This window comes from Prionailurus viverrinus, chromosome A3 (assembly GCF_022837055.1).
Source record: "Prionailurus viverrinus isolate Anna chromosome A3, UM_Priviv_1.0, whole genome shotgun sequence".
Taxonomy (NCBI): Eukaryota; Metazoa; Chordata; class Mammalia; order Carnivora; family Felidae; genus Prionailurus; species Prionailurus viverrinus.
In genome coordinates this window covers 29,512,342-29,529,278 of record NC_062563.1, presented here as the reverse complement: position 1 = coordinate 29,529,278, position 16,937 = coordinate 29,512,342, and the positions used below count along the sequence as shown (strand labels likewise).

Here is a 16,937-nt window from a genome sequence, read left to right as displayed (position 1 = left end):
AGCGGACAGTATTGAATATATTTTTAAAAATATTTTGTTTTTAAGTAATCTCTACACCCAACATGGGGCTTGAACTCACAACCCTGAGATCAAATCACATGCTCTACTGACTGAGCCAGCCAGGCACCCCCAAATATTTCTGCTACGTGGATTTTCTTGGAAAATTTGATGGAATATTTTCAGTTTCAGTAAATCAGAACAATAAACTTTCTCTCAGATAAGAAACGAATTGGAGAATATATTTCTCATCTTTAGGGGAGGACTTGAAATGGAAGTCAGAGCTTTGAAGACAAAGACTGTCATGTTTCTGTGTCACACAGCTTGTGAGCAGAAATGGTGTGTGGACACCTCGGGGAGTGTCACTAATCGGCTGGGGGCCTCTGCTCTCCTCCTTCTTGCCGGAATAACTGTCCTAGGTGTTGAATGAACTTGGGAATGGAGGCCTTCCAAGGAGGGGCAACAAGATAATGGAGTCAGAGCCTCTGACCGCAGAGGGCCAACCCAGCCCTGAACCCACTGTCACTGGACTTCTATGTGAGTGGGAAATAAACCCTTCCCTTATCTGGGCTGCGATTATGTTGTACATTGTTCCTTGCACCTGAATCTCATCCTAACTGATACACCTGCCCGGTCCCAGGTGAAGGGTCATGATTAAGGTAAGCCACTGGTTCTCAACTCTGGTCAACTTTTAGAATCATCCAGGGAGCTTGTGAAAAACACCAGTAGGGGCCCCATCCCACACTGCTACCTCAAACATCTGGCAGTGGCATCCGAATACAGGCATTTTTTAGCAGCTCCCCAGGTGAGAGCAAAATACAGCCAGGTGTGAAGAATTAGCTTAAGCCAATCAGGACAAACCTCTTCCCCTCTTTCCCAGTCACCCTTGCAGTCGGAGTGGTCACGGACCTAGTTCTGACCTGTGATCCCTAAGTGGAAATCTGCCGAGAGGGTTTCTGGGAAAGCTTTTACATTTCTGGTTAGAAAGAGCAGACGTGGCTGGGCCTCTTCTTTCTTCCCCTTCCCAGCTGAATGCAGAAGTGATGTCTAGAGCTGCAGCAGCCATATGGTGATTATGAGGCACCAAGGATGAGGTTCTCATACAACACGCTAAGGTTAGCAGACTGAAACGTCAGAAAGCTGGGGTCTCAGGGGGTGTCACTAAGCAGTTAAACCAACCCCAGTGACTCCTTAAATTCAGAAATGAGGGGAAAAAAACCCAAACCGTTATTTTTTTAATGAGTTTTCTGTTTATCACGGCAGAACATATTCACAACCTGTAACACATACATGAGTACAGATGCTTTGGGGGCACTCTGTAATGTTTATCACGTGTACCAAGAAAATCAGATTTACGCAGCAATATTGCTGGTAATGGCCCAAACTAGAAACCACCGAAATATCCATCAACTTGAGAAAGGCTCGATAAATTTAGTAAACAGACATTATACAATACCGTGCAGCAAAACAAAACGAGTCTGCTTGTTTTCTTTTTTTTTTTTTTAATTTTTTTTAACGTTTATTTATTCTTGAGACAGAGAGAGACAGAGCATGAACGGGGGAGGGGCAGAGAGAGAGGGAGACACAGAATCGGAAGCAGGCTCCAGGCTCTGAGCCATCAGCCCAGAGCCTGACGCGGGGCTCGAACTCACAGACCGCAAGATCGTGACCCGGGCTGAAGTCGGATGCTCAACCGACTGAGCCACCCAGGCGCCCCGAGTCTGCTTGTTTTCTAAAACATGGTATCTTAGATTTCTTTAATTTTTTTTCTTTCAACTTTTTTTTTTTAATTTTTTTTTTTGGGACAGAGAGAGACAGAGCATGAATGGGGGAGGGGCAGAGAGAGAGGGAGACACAGAATCGGAAACAGGCTCCAGGCTCTGAGCCATCAGCCCAGAGCCTGACGCGGGGCTCAAACTCACGGAGTGCGAGATCGTGACCCGGCTGAAGTCGGACGCTTAACCGACTATGCCACCCAGGCGCCCCTAAATTTTTTTTTTAACGTTTATTTATTTTTGAGACAGAGAGACAGAGCATGAACGGGGGAGGGTCAGAGAGAGGGAGACACAGAATCTGAAACAGGCTCCAGGCTCTGAGCTGTCAGCACAGAGCCTGACGCGGGGCTGGAACTCACGGACCGCGAGATCATGACCTGAGCTGAAGTCGGCCACTTAACCGACTGAGCCACCCAGGCGCCCCGAGATTTCTAAGACATAGTATTGAGTGAAAAAAAGTGCATTATTGGACAGTAAGTATATAGAGCATGAAACTATTTCTTCTAAAGGGCACACCCATCCACTAAAAACAATACTATATACTCTGGGTGCTGTACATGCACAGGAAAAAGGTTTCGAAGGAGGTGAGAACCTGCCTCTGGAGATAGGGCAGGTGGACTGGGGGCTGTGGCTGGGGTGCTAAGAAACTCTGGCCTTCTTTATAATTTATAATATTTTTAAAAAGGAATGTAATAATTTACTAATTAAAAATATCCAAGTGTAGTGCCTGGGTGGCTCGGTTGGTTGAGTGTCCGACTCTTGATTTTGGCTCAGGTCGTGGTCTCATAGTCTTGAAATTAAGCCCCTCGGGTGAGCTCCTGCTGAGTGCCAAGCCCGCTTGGGATTCTTTCCTCCCTTTCTCTCCGCCCCTCCCCCACTGGCTCTCTCGGTTTCTCTCACAGAAAAAAGCAGCCCTACTTTCTGAGGGTTCTTGCTAGTCACTGACACCACCTTTCTCATTTCTGACATGACTGGCGTCCTGGTCTCTCCCGCTCTCAGGGGAAGGTTCTGGCACCTGAATCCTCGCCCTTCCCCTGCCTCAGCTGATGACGCTATCATGGGTGACTCCCATGGGGACACTGATGACTCATCCAATAATTGTGGGTCTGAGTCCTCTTCTGTACGAGTCATCTTGAGCTCTCTCTGGCACCCGCTCTGACAGCCCCGTCTGGGACTTCATTATTCCCAGTTCATTATTGCTTCATTATTGCTGATGGAGAATCCCTCCTTCCCTTCCAACTTACTGCTCAGTGACTCCCACGAGCACTACTCTTAGAATATCTTGGGATCTTTGATCCTCTCCTCACCTGCTTATCCATTAGCTTCTGTCTTTTCTTCCCCCTGGACTCCATGTTGCCAACACCCTCAACCCCCTTGTACCTCTCTCTGGCCAAAAAATATTTTTGGATGAACGCAAGAATTAGTTTTCTCCGTGAAATCGCACACAATTGTACCATACCATGATAAATTTACATTGCCATCCCAACAGGGTCCTTGGTATTGCCCATAAATTCCTATTTCTCTCAGCCCTAAGACTTGTGTCAGTTTTACTCACTACTCCTCACTCTACATCACCTCCTCAAACATGCCTGCTCTCCTCACTGTGTCCCAGCATGCCATGTTCATCTCACCTCCACAGGGTAGGAGCTGCCCGGTTCAGATCTTCTGTCAGCGGGTGTATCCATTTCCCCAACTGCTTCAGATGGTAGTTGTTAAGTGCTCACAGTTACCCCCTTCTCTGGTGGGTTGTCTATGGACAAGAGGAGCCTCCAAGAGCCAGAGAGATGCCTGGGGGGTTCGGCCATGCAGGGCCTAAGTGAAATGCGGAGTGAAATATAATCTTTATTAGTAACAAAGTCAAGGGTACTAGAGGTAGAACTAAAATTTCATTCTACCTTCACAGTGAAAGGAAATGCTAAATTTCAGTTGGAGGTTAGTAAGAACAAAGATGTGATTTTTGGATTTTCCCCATCGAAGTTCATGATACTGATTTGTATTCGTGGACGCCTATAGGGTCTGTGGACCCCAGCTTAGGACCTCCGTACTAGAGGATTTCTAGGCCTAGGAAACTGACATTCAATTCACTCAGCCTCACACTACATGCTTTGTTTAACTTAACAGTTAAACAGATGGTTTAACCTCTCTCCCCTGCCCAAGAGACTGGTTGAGGAACTTTTCAAGGGTCCTGACTAAACTTCCCTGTTGTCAGGCAGTATCAGTGAGAGATGACTTCCTTGGGGACTTGAAGGCCAGGAGAACTCATCAAGCTCCTAGGGAAGATGCAATGGCCTCCAGACAATGATGGTCTCATCTTCTTGGCTTGAGTCAATTGGAGTCACCCTGTGGGTAGCTACAGGGTGTCACATCAGTTAGCAGATATTGCTTGAATGTCAGGCTGGGCAGAATTTAGGGATGAAAATAACATAGTTATCTTCAAGATAAATTAGTATTTTGGGGCAGGGGGTGGGGGCTCAGTTGGTTGAGCATCCGACTCTTGATTTCAGCTCAGGTCACGATCTCAGTGTCGTGAGATCAAGCCCGACATCCAGCTCCCTGCTCAACGCTTGGGATTCTCTCTCTCCCTCTCACTCTGCCCCCCTCTAAAAAAACAAAAAAAAAAAAAAAAAAAAAAGAAAAAAGAAAAGAAAATTAACATTTTGGGGGAATAAAAATTAGGTTATTACCAGAGATTGGATCAAGATGGCACATCCCTCTTCTTTTCCACCTTAAATTTCCTCAAGTAAGAGGATATAGATTTCTAAGAAAAGTAAATCTCTCACTTCATCAGAAAGAGTAATATTTGGAGGAGAAAAGTGGTGGTGGATGGCAATAGCAGTGTGGAAGGTGGGACTAGGGAGTCTATGGGAACAATGTGATGATGCTCTCTGGTTTGATTTGTTTCATGGAAATATATGAATGGGGATGGAGGAGTACATTACATTAATAGTGTACATTAATTATATTAACTATAAGTTTATAACAGCCTTATATTTACACAGCACTTGTCATTTGCTCAAGGCTCCTACTTAATCTTTAAAAATCTATAAATCTTTTCATCCCACGACTGTAGAGATTGCGCTGTCTAAAGGAATGCAGAGAAGGAAGCACAAAGCCTGTACTTGGTCCCTAAGAATAGAATGACTACATTCCCCTGGGCACCTGGGTGGCTCAGTTGGTCAAGTGTCCGACTTCAGCTTAGGTCGTGATCTTGTGGTTTGTGGGTCTGAGCCCCGCGTCCGGGTCTGTGCTGACAGCTCAGAGTCTGGAGCTTGCTTCATTTGGATTCTGTTTCTCCCTTTCTCTCTTCCCCGCTCGTGCTCTCTCTCTCTCTCAAAAATAAGTAAACATTTAAAAAAATTTAGAAGACTACATTCCCTCCCTTCGGCTGCCAGAATGCCCTGCACCTTTTTTTGATGGATGAAGTATATAAATTACAGAGAGCTGGTATTTAACTTTCAGTGTGTATCATCTGGGGGTGCCTGTTAAAAATGTATTTTCTGGTGCCCCAGCCTTGAGATTCAAATTCTGCAAGTCTGGGGTAGAACTCCTAAGTCTGCATCTTTAACAAGTGCTGCTGGGGCGCCTGGGTGGCTCAGTTGGTTGGGCAGCCAACTTCGGCTCAGGTCATGATCTTTCGGTCTGTGAGTTTGAGCCCAGTGTCAGGCTCTGTGCTAACAGCTCAGAGCCTGGAGCCTGCGTCAGATTCTGTGTCTCCGCCCCCACCTCCGTCCCCCCCCAACTCGTGCTCTGTCTCTGTCTCTCAAATGTTAAAAAAAAAAAATTAAAAACAAAAAACAAGTGCCACTGGTCCACTTGGGACAGGTGATCCAAAACCACACTGCTAGAATATCGGTTTAGGTAAAATCCTCCTGTGTCGTTTTGTTTTTAGGCAGGTCATCTGAAAGCAGCATGTGAATGGAATTTAAAAAATCAATATGGGGGCACCTGGGTGGCTCAGTTGGTCAAGCATAGGGACTTCAGCTCAGATAATCTCATGGTTTGTGGGTTTGAGCCCCCTGTCGGGCTCTGTGCTGACAGCCTGGAGCCTACTTTGGATTCTGTGTCTCCTTCTCTCTATCCCTCCCCTGCTCACGCTCTCTCTCTCTCAAAAACAAATAAACATTAAAAAATTACAAAAAAAGCAGTCTGGAGCACCTGCCTGGCTCAGTCGGTAGAGCCTTTGATTCATGATCTTGAGGGTTGTGAGTTTGAGCCTTCCATTGGGTGTAGAGATTACTTTAAAATAAAATCTTAAGAAAAGTAGTTCAAAATTCCCCTTTGGTTCCACTTACATGCTTGAGATAATTTCTGTCTCCAACTAATGGTTCTGCCCAGGGTAGTCGAGGCCTGGGACACACTTTTAGGGAAACAACTGTCAGAGCAAAGAACAAGACCACATAGGAAGAAACAACGAGGAAATGTGATTAACACAGAGTAACTGGGCAGGCTAGGAGACTACCGGAGAAACCAGACACACAACCTTCCCCCAAGGACTGTGTTGTGTTCATTAATGTTTTTAGTGCCTGACACACGGAATATTCAGTGCGTATTGCTTAAAAGAATTACCATGGCATAGAGACAAAAACATGAAGAAAGGACAGATTCCTCAGTATTCTCACCCCGTTAAACTCCGGCACTCGTTCCCTAAGCATGAAATCTCATATTCTCCTTTAGTGTTAGTTTCAACATAAATTAAACATAAAAATTCAACATAAAAAAAAAAAAAAAACAAAGCAGCAAAGTGTGTGTGTCCCTTCACGCTCCACGGCAAAGGATAAACAGAAGAGTCAAGGGCAGAAGGAAAACAGAGACCAGCTAGCGTTGGTCCGGGCAAGGGAGACTCGCCCACTGCCCTACAACAGACCGGAAATCGGGGTCGCACCCGCGCGGGCTTCTGACGTCACTTCCCCCGCGACTTCTTGCGGAGGACATGGCGGCTCTCAGCGGTGTCCGCTGGCTGACCCGGGTGAGGCCTGGGGTCAGGTCGTGCCGGGGGCGGGTGGGGGTGCGGCGGGTGTGTACCAGGCTCACTGAAGTATTCGGGGTGTGGGACCCCCGTACCCGACCTCACGGGCGTGTGCGTCTCTATCGCAGGCGCTGGTCGCCGCCCCGAATTCCGGGACATGGAGGAACCTGTGTACCTCTGCCGTGGCGCACGCCGCCTCTCGAAGCCAGGTAAGGGAAAGTCCGGCTCCGGTCTGTCCACGCGCCTGTCCCCTCGTCCCCCGCTCCCCGGGACCAGTGCTCCCACCCCAGCTGTGGCTCTGATGGTCCCGCTGGCAGGCTGAGGACATGAGGGTGGAGGGCGCCTTTCCCGTGACCATGCTGCCAGGCGACGGCGTGGGGCCTGAACTGATGCACGCTGTCAAGGAGGTGTTCAAGGTGAGTGACGTCGGGGAATCAGCCAGCACACACTATGGGGCGGGTTGGAAAGGACTTACCCCATCGTGACCCAGAGATTTTGGGGACCTGTCCCTGAAGGCTGCCTCTGTCCCAGTGGAGTTCCAGGAGCATCACCTGAGCGAGGTGCAGAATATGGCATCTGAGGAGAAGCTGGAGCAGGTGTTGAGTTCCATGAAGGAGAACAAGGTGGCCATCATTGGTACGTGTGCCCCCTTGCTATTCCACCCATATGCCTTTTAAAATCACACGAGCAAACGTTCTTTAAGCTTCTTTTGGCACATACTAACACCTTAAGTCCCCCGGGCTCCCATCACTATTTTGTGGTGGCCATTTGTTTCTTACTGTTTGGGACCCAGGAGTTGAGAGATCACGTGAGCTGCCTGTGCAGGAGGGTTTCAAGGGTTTGAAGTCTGGCAGGGGGCTATATCATGGGTCATCAAATCTTGTTAATTGTGCTTCTTGAATGCCACTTCTAGCTGCCTCTTTTCTTCTGTCTTCCCCCCCTCCTTCCCTGCTTTAATCTCCCCATTAGAGGTTTTTTTTGGCTTCCAGTTCTGCCCCTACAATCTGTCTTCTGCATCTGTTCTTTTGGAAAGACCGACATGGCTTTGCCAGACCCTGCCTTAGCGTGGGAGAGTAAGTTCTTCGTAAGCTGACTTTCAGCTTTTCTGCCTTCATTTCCATAACACTTGTTCTGTGCTTGGGGCACACTGGACTGTTAGTTTTCAAATACTATCTTGATTTACGTTGTTACTTCTGCCTGGAATGTTCTTCCTTTGATGCTGTTAGAATAGCCCTCACTTACCCTACTATAGTTTCCTAGGGCTACTGTAGAAATTACCTGAAAGTTAGTGTCTTAAAGTAACAAATATGTTCTCTTACAGTTCTGGAGGCTAGATTCCCAAAATTAAGGTGTTGGCCAGGCTTCCTCTGAAGGCTTAGGGGAGAATCATTCCTTGCCTCTTCCAGCTGCTGGTGGCTCTTGGTGTTCCTTGGTGTTTCTTAGCTTGTAGATGCATTGCTGCAATTTCTGCCTCATTTTTCGAACAGCTTTTCTCCCTCTTTGTCTGTGTATCTGTTTCTCTTTTGTTTCCTGTATAAAGACTTGACACTGGATTTTGGGCCCACCCTAATTCAAGATGATTTCATCTCTAGATCCTTAATTATGTCTATAAACACCGTTTTCCCAAATAAGGTCACATTTACAGGTTCTGAGGGTTAGGGCATGGACATTTCTTGTGGGCTCACTATTCAACCTACTGTACCCACTTAACCTAGGATTTGGCTGAAGTGCCAGCTGTTTTCATAAATTTCTTGACATTACGAGAGAGGATTTCTATTCTGTGCTTCTGTGTATGACATTAATACCTCTCCTGTGATACTTACCGTGTCTTTCATATTATTCGTCTTTCCCAATGTCTTGTTTACGTTTTGAGGACAGGAATTGTGTATTGTGTTTTTTGGTTGATATCCCTAGTACCTGATACCTGGTCAGTATTCAATAAGTATTGGTTGAAAAAATGTCAAATAGACCTGCAAGCATCAGTTTCTTCTTTGTCTCCAGAGGCATTTAAGAGTCAGTGATTTGGGAGTGGGAGAGGAGAGTCTGGGTTGCATCATGTCACTGAGAGGGTTGGACACTGATCTGGGTTCCCTTGGTCTTAGCCTGTGCCCTCCCCCTCCCCCTTTGTTTACATAGGAAAGATCCATACCCCGATGGAGTATAAGGGAGAACTGGCCTCCTATGATATGCGACTGAGGTAGGTGGCGGGGGCCGTGGGTCAGAGGAGTCCTGGGGCACCAGGCAGAGTGCTGATGGCTCTGCCCCACCCTCAGGCGTAAGTTGGACTTGTTTGCCAATGTAGTCCACGTGAAGTCGCTTCCTGGGTACAAGACTCGACACAACAATCTAGATCTCGTGATCATTCGAGAGCAGACAGAAGGGGAGTACAGCTCACTGGAACATGAGGTGAGGCCCTGGAAACTGGGGAAGGCAGGGGTGAAGGGAGAGAGCGGCATGGCTCCTTCCGTTGTTTTCAGGGTCACCTGGCTGTTTTTCTTTTCTTATCCAGAGTGCGAGGGGTGTGATTGAGTGCTTGAAGATCGTCACCCGAACCAAATCTCAGCGGATTGCCAAGTTTGCCTTTGACTATGCCACCAAGAAGGGGCGGGGCAAGGTCACGGCTGTTCACAAGGCCAACATCATGTGAGGGACATGTCTTTGCATGGGATAGGAGCCCCTGAGAAGGTAGCCCCTTGCACTTTCTTGATTGAATCTGTTCCCTTTGGCCCACGGACAGGAAACTTGGGGATGGGTTGTTCCTGCAGTGCTGTGAGGAAGTTGCTGAACTGTACCCCAAAATCAAGTTTGAGACAATGATCATAGACAACTGCTGCATGCAGGTAATGTCCTCCCCATGTCTCTGCCCTCAGAGTGCCCGGGGTGGGCACGGAGCAGAACTTCTCCATGCCGCCATTTTGCCTCCTAGCTGGTGCAGAATCCTTACCAGTTTGATGTGCTGGTGATGCCCAATCTCTACGGGAACATTATTGACAATCTGGCTGCCGGCTTGGTTGGGGGAGCTGGTGTGGTCCCTGGTGAGAGCTATAGCGCAGAGTATGCGGTCTTTGAGACGGTACGTGAGGTCACCTCTTCTCTTCGCCCGGCCCTCTCTGCATGCCTGGCTTCTGACTTCAGGTCCCTTGACAGCTGCCCTCCGATGCATCCCCCTCCTCAGTGACCCTGGTGTGTTCTTCCCCCCACTGCCGTATGCTTCTACCCTGGGTGTCTGACCTGAGCTCTCTTCCTCAATGCCCTTCCCTGACCTCAGCCTCTGCGTAACATCTGCTCCTAGTGACTCTGGCCTGCCCTCTCTCCACAGGGCGCCCGGCACCCATTTGCCCAGGCAGTGGGCAGGAACATAGCCAACCCCACAGCCATGCTGCTGTCAGCTTCCAACATGTTGCGGCATCTCAAGTAGGTGTTGGTGGGTTGGGGCAGGAGGCTGGGTGTTTTAAGGGGGAGCACAGGTGGGGAAATCAGGGGGATGATGTGGGGAGAATCTCAGTTTCTTCCTGTCTACATTGACAGTCTTGAGTATCACTCCAACATGATTGCAGATGCCGTGAAGAAGGTGATCAAAGTTGGCAAGGTGAGTCAGAAAGGCTGTGGGTTTCAGGGCCTCAGCACTCCTCTTTGGGGAACCTGAATCGGGGCCTCCTTTCCCTCCAGGTCCCCAGAACATCTTCTGCGCTCTGATCTTCCCCTGCAGCTCTCAGGGCTGTTCCTCACCTTCCTTCTGGCTGTTTCATCCTCTGGGTCTCCTTTGCCTCTTGGTTACTGTCTGCTATGCCCTCTTTCCTGCTCCATCCATCGGCTCTTTTGTGGCTGCTGTCTGGGGGAGGGTGTGGGGGCCAGAGGAGCAGAGGGAGATAGCAGGCAGGATGAGGCACAGGTGTCTGCTTCTCCACACCTGCAAGCCCTTCCTCATCTGCATTCCCCTGCCTTCCGTCCTCCCACGTGGTCTGAAGTCCTCCAGGACTTGCATCTCCCATCTCACTTCACGCTCAGCCTCCCTCCCATCCTGCTCAGGCTGCAGCATAGCTCTCTGATAGTGGCTCTGGCCCAGACAGGAGTGGGGGAGCCCATGCTCTTCCAAACCTGGCCACCTCCTTGCGATTCTGCTGCATTGCATCTTCTTTCTGGCCTTGTCATTCCTTCTTGGATTCCATGCCCATCACATTGCCCTATCCCCCCTTCATGGGCTCTCTTCTCTTCTTCCCCACGGCTTTTGCCGGTGGTGGCTGTAGGTGCGGACTCGAGACATGGGCGGCTACAGTACCACAACCGACTTCATCAAGTCTGTCATCGGCCACCTGCACCCCCACGGGGGCTAAACCCCTTTATTCCCTCCAACCTCACAAGGACCATACTACCTACACCTCCCTTCAGTACAGTGGACCAGAGAAGAGCTCTTAAACCTTTTAGACCATAATCATCTGGGCAGAGCCTAGGTTGTCCTGGGGCTGGCTTCCTTAGGGACCCATGTATTACTAGGTGGGGGTAGGGGGCCGCCTAGGGATGGGGCCTAGGCCACAGGGATGATGACCATTCTCCCCTACAGGTTCGAACTTCTGACATGGGTGGCTATGCCACCTGCCAAGACTTCACTGAGGCGGTCATTGGTGCTCTGCCTCACCAGTAGGTCCCATCCACACCCATAGCCATGTAAGGTGTTCAATAAAACAAATATATGGACTCCTGTGAATTTGTTTTTATTGGGATATAAGGGATGGGTTGGGAAATGCCATGTGGGTTATGCCCCACCAGGAAAATGTCCACTCTAATCTTCCTGGGAGAACTTCTGGAGCTTTTTCTTTTTCTTGGAGCTGCTGCTCTTGCTGCCAACAGCCTCTTCTGGTCCACTGCTGAGTGGCTCCTCCTTAGAAGAGAATTTCCTCTTTTTCTTAGGGATGCTCCTGTTTGCTGCCTCTTCGGCATCACTAACTGGTTCCTCTTTGGGGAAAGATTTCTTCCTCTTAGGAAGACTTCCGCTGCCAGCGGTCTCTTCAAGATCACTACTAACCAGCTCCTCCTTGGAAAAAGATTTCTTTTTCTTGGGTTTGAAGACAGAAACCGATGGGTCTTCCATTCCATTCTCCTGAGGAGTCTCCTGGGGCTTTTGCTTTTTCTTCTTCTTGGGTCTCTCACTTATCTCCTAAAGAGAAAAATGGGCGTGAAACGATCTTCCATCGTACGAATATGCGCACCTCTGAAAATTCCAGCAACTAAATAGGGCAGAGAAACTGGTGGAAATGGTGTGAAAATCGCCCAGTGTTTCAGAAAGGATTTCTAACTATAGGCAAGATGCTGCAAACCCATCCCCAAGGGGACTCCCACTTAAGGAGGATATGTTGCTGTCTAAGCCCATGAAATAGCTATAGAAAAACACACAATAGAACCATCATGCCATGTTCCAAAGGGGACCCTGAAAGACTACTTGACAAACTGGGCGCTGCATGAAAATCCTGGGGAGGACCCTAACCTAGAACACATCATGGGGACCTCCCTGCCCCAAGCCCCACTATGAAATGCTACCACCTCTGGACAACACGGCTGAGAACACGCAGAGCAGGAATTCACACTACCCCCGGTTGAGGACTCCTGGGAGGCAGCCGAGGACAGAACACTTGCCCAGGGACCGGGTGTGTTACAACCAGCTCTCTGGGCTCCTGAGCCAGTTCTCTCAGCACCTATCTCCTTCCTATAGAATCAAGAGGTAGTTTGAGATGTTTCAGGTCCTGATTTTAGTCCAAAAGCCTGGACTCGAGACCATGATGTGAGGTAGCACATCCTCTGTTCTGCTGTCAAGAACCCTACACCCGGGGCCTTCACCCTGGGCTGAGGGTTGGCCTGCCCACTGACCTCACACTCCTCCGGGGTACTACTGCTGTTTTCCGAAGACGCGAGGGCAAGGGCGGCCAGCCGTTTCTTCTCCTTCTTCAAGCGTTTCTTCTCCTGCTTCTCCAGCTTCCTGGCCATCTCAGCAGCCGCTTCCTCTGCCTGGCCAAAGAAAAGTGCTGAAAAGGCCCTGAAGACTGCAGGTTCTCTAGGCCTCCTTTCCGGCTTCATTGGATCAGGCTCATTAAATCAGTTTTTTTGCCTCCACTCTACAAAGTCAGGCTTAGCCAGTTCATCACCTCCAACAGCCAGCTCTGGTCCTTCCCCCACCCAGCAAAGCCCAAACTGACCTGAACCATCGCCTCCTTCATGACATCCAGATTCTTTCGTGGAATCTCTCCTGTCTCATAGAAGGACAGCCGCTCCTCAACTTGCTCTCGAAGTTTCTCCCCAAATACACTTGTGGGCACCTCTGGATGTGTGTGTGTGTGCGTGTGGGTAAACAAAGCCTGTCAGCTCCTAAAGGGCCAGCTAGTCCCCACCGTTTTCCCTCTACCCTCAGCTTCACTCAGACCCAAGGTTTCAACACTCACTAGGTGAACTGCTGTTGACGAAAAATATTGCCATCATTGTAGAAGCTGCTAGGTAGTCAGCCTCCCCTCCTCCCAGCCCCTTCTCCTCCAACCCCCCCACCCATACCAGAGAAGCAATCAATTCGTGAGGCAATACTGCATTTGTTTGCCAGGTATCGGGAGATGCGGCCTTTGTTCTTGGCAGCTGCTCGGCCAATGAAGGTGGAGTGGAAAATGAGTCCATATTTTGGGGTGTTACCCCTTGTCTTCAGGGCTCTGGGAGAAGAATATTTAGTGGGGAGTTTAAGATCAGAAATCTAAACCCCACCAGCCGAGGCAGCTCCTCCCCTCCCGTGCTCCCCCAGTCTCCAAAGTGAGCCTTAGGCTGGACTGGGTCTCTACACCCCCACCTCATGCCAACCCACAGCTCCCAGAGGCAGAGGGAAGGCATCCAATGTCGCTGACCTGGAAATCTGGTCCCTTTGCTGGGCCCTGGGAATCACTCAGACACCAGGACTGGCCATCACCCCATAGCAGAGGTCTGTATAGGTCAGGGAGCCCTGGTCAGCCATCACCGTGATCCCCAAACAAGCAGTGGGCACCGCAAGTGGCACCGGTGTGTGGGCAGGTGCCCTCACTGGTACCTGAACAGGGCCTTTTCAGCCCCAAGGATCTGCACTGTGGACGCTGGATACTTGGCCAGGTTGGTGAGGCTGCCAGCATGAGCAATGAGACGTGCACCTACCTAGAAAAGGATTCAAGGAATTAGAGAAGCTGGAATCGCCACTCTACCAACTGCATAATTCCACTTCACCCGTCGTCAAGTGCAACTGGGGAAGATTAACAATGGGTCAGAAAATACAGCAGTATGGACCTCTGTCGTAATAGTCCTTAACCCCATGTTGTGTTCCCCATGACGCACCGCTTCCCCAATTAGCGCTGATAGGCTGGGGGCTACTTGGCTCATCTTGGATCGCAGGTAAGTATGTAGACTCTGGCGGTACTCTGACAAAGACACCACACGACTGGAGAAGCTCTCGATGTTTATCAAGTCGATGGCTGATATGTCCATGCCTAAGGGACACCAAGAATGAATGCAAGACCAGATATTCACAGCGCCAAACTTATTCTGGCCACCAAGCTGTACTGACCCATGGAGGACCGCGAGGCATCCAGAATAGCCTTAGCCTTGGCTCCATCCATTGTCAGCTCTTCCAGCTTCTCCAGCTTGTCTTCATTCAGCTCCCTTCGGTTTCCAATGAACTGAGCGAGGCGGCAGTATGTGGCATTGTCATTGATGATCTTCACCAGCTCAGGAAAGTGATACCCGTACCACTCCCTGCAAAAAGCCAGCACAATCACTCCCTGCCCAGCTGCCAGGTCTCAAAGCTATAGCCTCAACCCTCTCCATTTCTATTCTTTGCCTGAAGAACAGGAAACAAGTCAGATTCAAAATGTCAACTCCATGTCCCCCCATTCACAATACAGACCAGGCAAAGCACCTGGGCTGGGGTGTATATGGGTGGATTTACTCTGCCTCCTCTTTCTGTACAGTCAGTGTAAGAACACAGCCTGTGGTAAGCACCAGGAGGCTCAGCCCCACCCCACGCGGTTCTGCCGGCAGGAGCCAGTCCTGACTTCAGCATTCAAATTAGTTAAACCACAGGCCAAAGACCCCCTTCTCAGGGGTTGCTCAGGCTCTTTACCTGACACGCATGGAGAAAGTATTGATGTCCTTATCCAGCTGGTCCAGGAGACTAATGGATTGGATAATCATATTGTCTACCCGGTTCACGTTAAACTTAACTTTGGCACGGGAATAGCTGTGTCCCAGCCCCAACTGGGCTTTACAAGCAGACAGATCTGTCAGACCCTTCACCAGGTTGTGGAAGTGCAGACGAACCCCTGGAGGAGAGCGAGACTGTGAGCAAGGGAAGGTTCTAAGCCAACCTCTGCACTCACGGGCACCAGCCAAGCAGAAGGGCTTCCCAGAAGCAACCTTAAGCTAAGCACCCTGTTAAGTTTCCAGATCCCCCCTCAAGAGATGCCACAAATGCAGTGAATGTTAATAGGAGTCCCACCTCGCAGGATCTCAGCTATCACGCCTCCAGTCTGGCAGTTGTACCCTAACTCTTCTTGTATAGCAGCACCGATCTTGGGGTCTCCAACCCCCAAGAGTACTTTCTTCTTTTTGGATGGCAGGTGTGTCTCCAAGAGCAGGCGGAGGTCCTCGTGAACAACACCTCAGGGCAGAGAACAGAGAGCTTCCACTAACATACTGAAGAATGCTTAACTCATAAAAGGGATCCTGTCACCCTAAATGCTGATTAAGTGATAGACTTATCCTATGTTGGTCCCACAGAGCATGCTGGGATGGCACACCTAGATCCTTCCTTGCTTCAGGCTTTGCTCAGAGACATGGAGACATCAGTGATTGCACTCAGGGGATTGACAGATTCACGTCATCACCGCAAAGCCCGCATCAACCATGGAAGGAACAGGACTCAGGTCCAATTGCAAGCGTGTGCAATATATAATTGAAGCCTCCAACACACCCTAGGGCGCTGTGTAAGTGAGCATTTAGTGCCTGATTTCCCTTCTGGAATAATCTTCTTTTCTTGGCTCTTCTGTATCAAAACCGCCTTTTCCAAGCGCTTCGACAATTACCAGAGAACCACCTTTACCATCAAACCATGCCTCCCTACCGGATTTCACCTATGGAGCATTTATCTCTAGAAGGCCCACAAAGAAATCACATCGACTTATCTCCGTAAAATACTTGGTGGTGGCCGACTCACCTTCAGACACAGCGTTGGCATTTTCCAAGGCAACCTGGGACGAGGCAAAGGGACAAAAGGCCACGAGACGAACGATATTGTGGAACTTGCCCAGGTTGAGCACGCACTCTTCCACCTTGGGGAAGAAACAGGATGAGCGGTTTTCTTCCCTGGCTCTTGCCTCTAGGGCGCAGTAAAGCAGCGGTTCTCAGCCCTGCACGCATGTTTAAGAACCAACCGAACGCTTTGAAAACGAGCCGAGTATAGGCCCTGAATCCCGGTCGGCTTCATCGTACGGGGTGCAATCCGGGGGGCTTACTTGCAAGTGCTTCTAACGCGACACTAATTACGAACGCAGGTAAGGACCCCCCCACACACACCCACCCACCGCCAGGTCGGGAGCTTTCAGGCCCAGCGCACCCCCCCAAAGCGCGACCGGCCACGTGGGAGCGCGCGGTGCATGCCGGGGCCCGGCGGCCCCAGGAGCGTGGCGCGGCCGGCAAGCCCACCGCTTCCACCCACCTGCGGCAGCAGCAGGCTGATCTCCTCCACCTCCTTCAGCGCCAGCAGCGCGTAGCCGACCGCGTGCTCGAATAGCACGTGCAGCAGCACCTGGAACGGGAGCCGGGGCGCGGGCGTCAGCGTGGTTCCCGAGTTCACCCGGCCCCGCTCCCAGGGCAGACTCCCGCCCCGGCCCGGGCTCCCGTCCGAACTCAGGCCCAAACCTCGGCCTTCGCCTCACCCGCACCCGCTACCACTCCTCACCATGGCGCCCGCTCCTGGCCCGGCTCGCAATGCGGCGAGTGGGCTCCGGCGCGCGGAACCGGGCTCCGGAAGCCACGCCTCCGCGCCGTCGGCCAATCAGAGACCGGGGACGATACCTTTGCGGGCCTTCGGAGGGGTGCGCCGCGGTGGTATCGCCCGGAGGGCGGGAGTTGGGAGCGCGAGCGCGCGGGCTGCCGTGCGGCCTCCGCTGCGGCGCGGGTCAGCGCGGTTGCCGGGGACGCGCGGG

At 50.5% G+C, this 16,937-nt stretch overlaps 2 protein-coding genes and 5 non-coding genes across 9 annotated transcripts; 1 reads left to right on the top strand and 6 right to left on the bottom strand.

Annotated features, from left to right (window-relative positions):
* The first annotated feature begins 6,671 nt into the window (after positions 1 to 6,671).
* On the top strand, positions 6,672 to 11,443 carry IDH3B (isocitrate dehydrogenase (NAD(+)) 3 non-catalytic subunit beta). Of its 3 annotated transcripts, XR_007151086.1 has the most exons (13): positions 6,672 to 6,738; positions 6,867 to 6,947; positions 7,056 to 7,154; positions 7,254 to 7,374; positions 8,875 to 8,935; positions 9,012 to 9,144; positions 9,248 to 9,381; positions 9,476 to 9,578; positions 9,665 to 9,811; positions 10,058 to 10,152; positions 10,267 to 10,327; positions 10,986 to 11,189; positions 11,300 to 11,443. XR_007151086.1 is itself a non-coding variant. In XM_047853736.1 (12 exons), the coding sequence occupies exons 1-12, from the start codon at positions 6,703 to 6,705 to the stop codon at positions 11,378 to 11,380; spliced, it is 1,152 nt and encodes a 383-aa protein (XP_047709692.1). In that variant the 5' UTR covers positions 6,672 to 6,702; the 3' UTR covers positions 11,381 to 11,443. The 3 variants fall into 3 exon arrangements, 2 of the variants coding, with proteins under 2 accessions (XP_047709692.1, XP_047709691.1); XM_047853736.1 differs by lacking the exon at positions 10,986 to 11,189; XM_047853735.1 differs by having other exon boundaries at positions 10,986 to 11,443.
* Positions 11,435 to 16,768, bottom strand: NOP56 (NOP56 ribonucleoprotein). Its single transcript, XM_047853733.1, has 12 exons — positions 16,691 to 16,768; positions 16,448 to 16,537; positions 15,947 to 16,061; positions 15,230 to 15,391; positions 14,855 to 15,053; positions 14,300 to 14,487; positions 14,071 to 14,222; positions 13,793 to 13,893; positions 13,276 to 13,424; positions 12,927 to 13,048; positions 12,601 to 12,738; positions 11,435 to 11,893 (listed from the first exon to the last, which is right to left on the bottom strand). Exons 1-12 carry the CDS (start codon positions 16,691 to 16,693, stop codon positions 11,519 to 11,521), a joined length of 1,794 nt encoding a protein of 597 aa, XP_047709689.1. The 5' UTR covers positions 16,694 to 16,768; the 3' UTR covers positions 11,435 to 11,518.
* On the bottom strand, positions 12,809 to 12,880 carry LOC125163151 (small nucleolar RNA SNORD57). Its single transcript, XR_007151309.1, has one exon. It is a non-coding gene; the product is annotated as a small nucleolar RNA SNORD57 (small nucleolar RNA).
* Positions 13,141 to 13,211, bottom strand: LOC125163152 (small nucleolar RNA SNORD56). The gene has a single exon (XR_007151310.1). It is a non-coding gene; the product is annotated as a small nucleolar RNA SNORD56 (small nucleolar RNA).
* Positions 13,646 to 13,730, bottom strand: LOC125163172 (small nucleolar RNA SNORD86). Its single transcript, XR_007151329.1, has one exon. It is a non-coding gene; the product is annotated as a small nucleolar RNA SNORD86 (small nucleolar RNA).
* LOC125163164 (small nucleolar RNA SNORA51) lies at positions 14,612 to 14,742 on the bottom strand. Its single transcript, XR_007151321.1, has one exon. It is a non-coding gene; the product is annotated as a small nucleolar RNA SNORA51 (small nucleolar RNA).
* LOC125163174 (small nucleolar RNA SNORD110) lies at positions 15,555 to 15,622 on the bottom strand. Its single transcript, XR_007151331.1, has one exon. It is a non-coding gene; the product is annotated as a small nucleolar RNA SNORD110 (small nucleolar RNA).
* Positions 16,769 to 16,937: the final 169 nt, after the last annotated feature.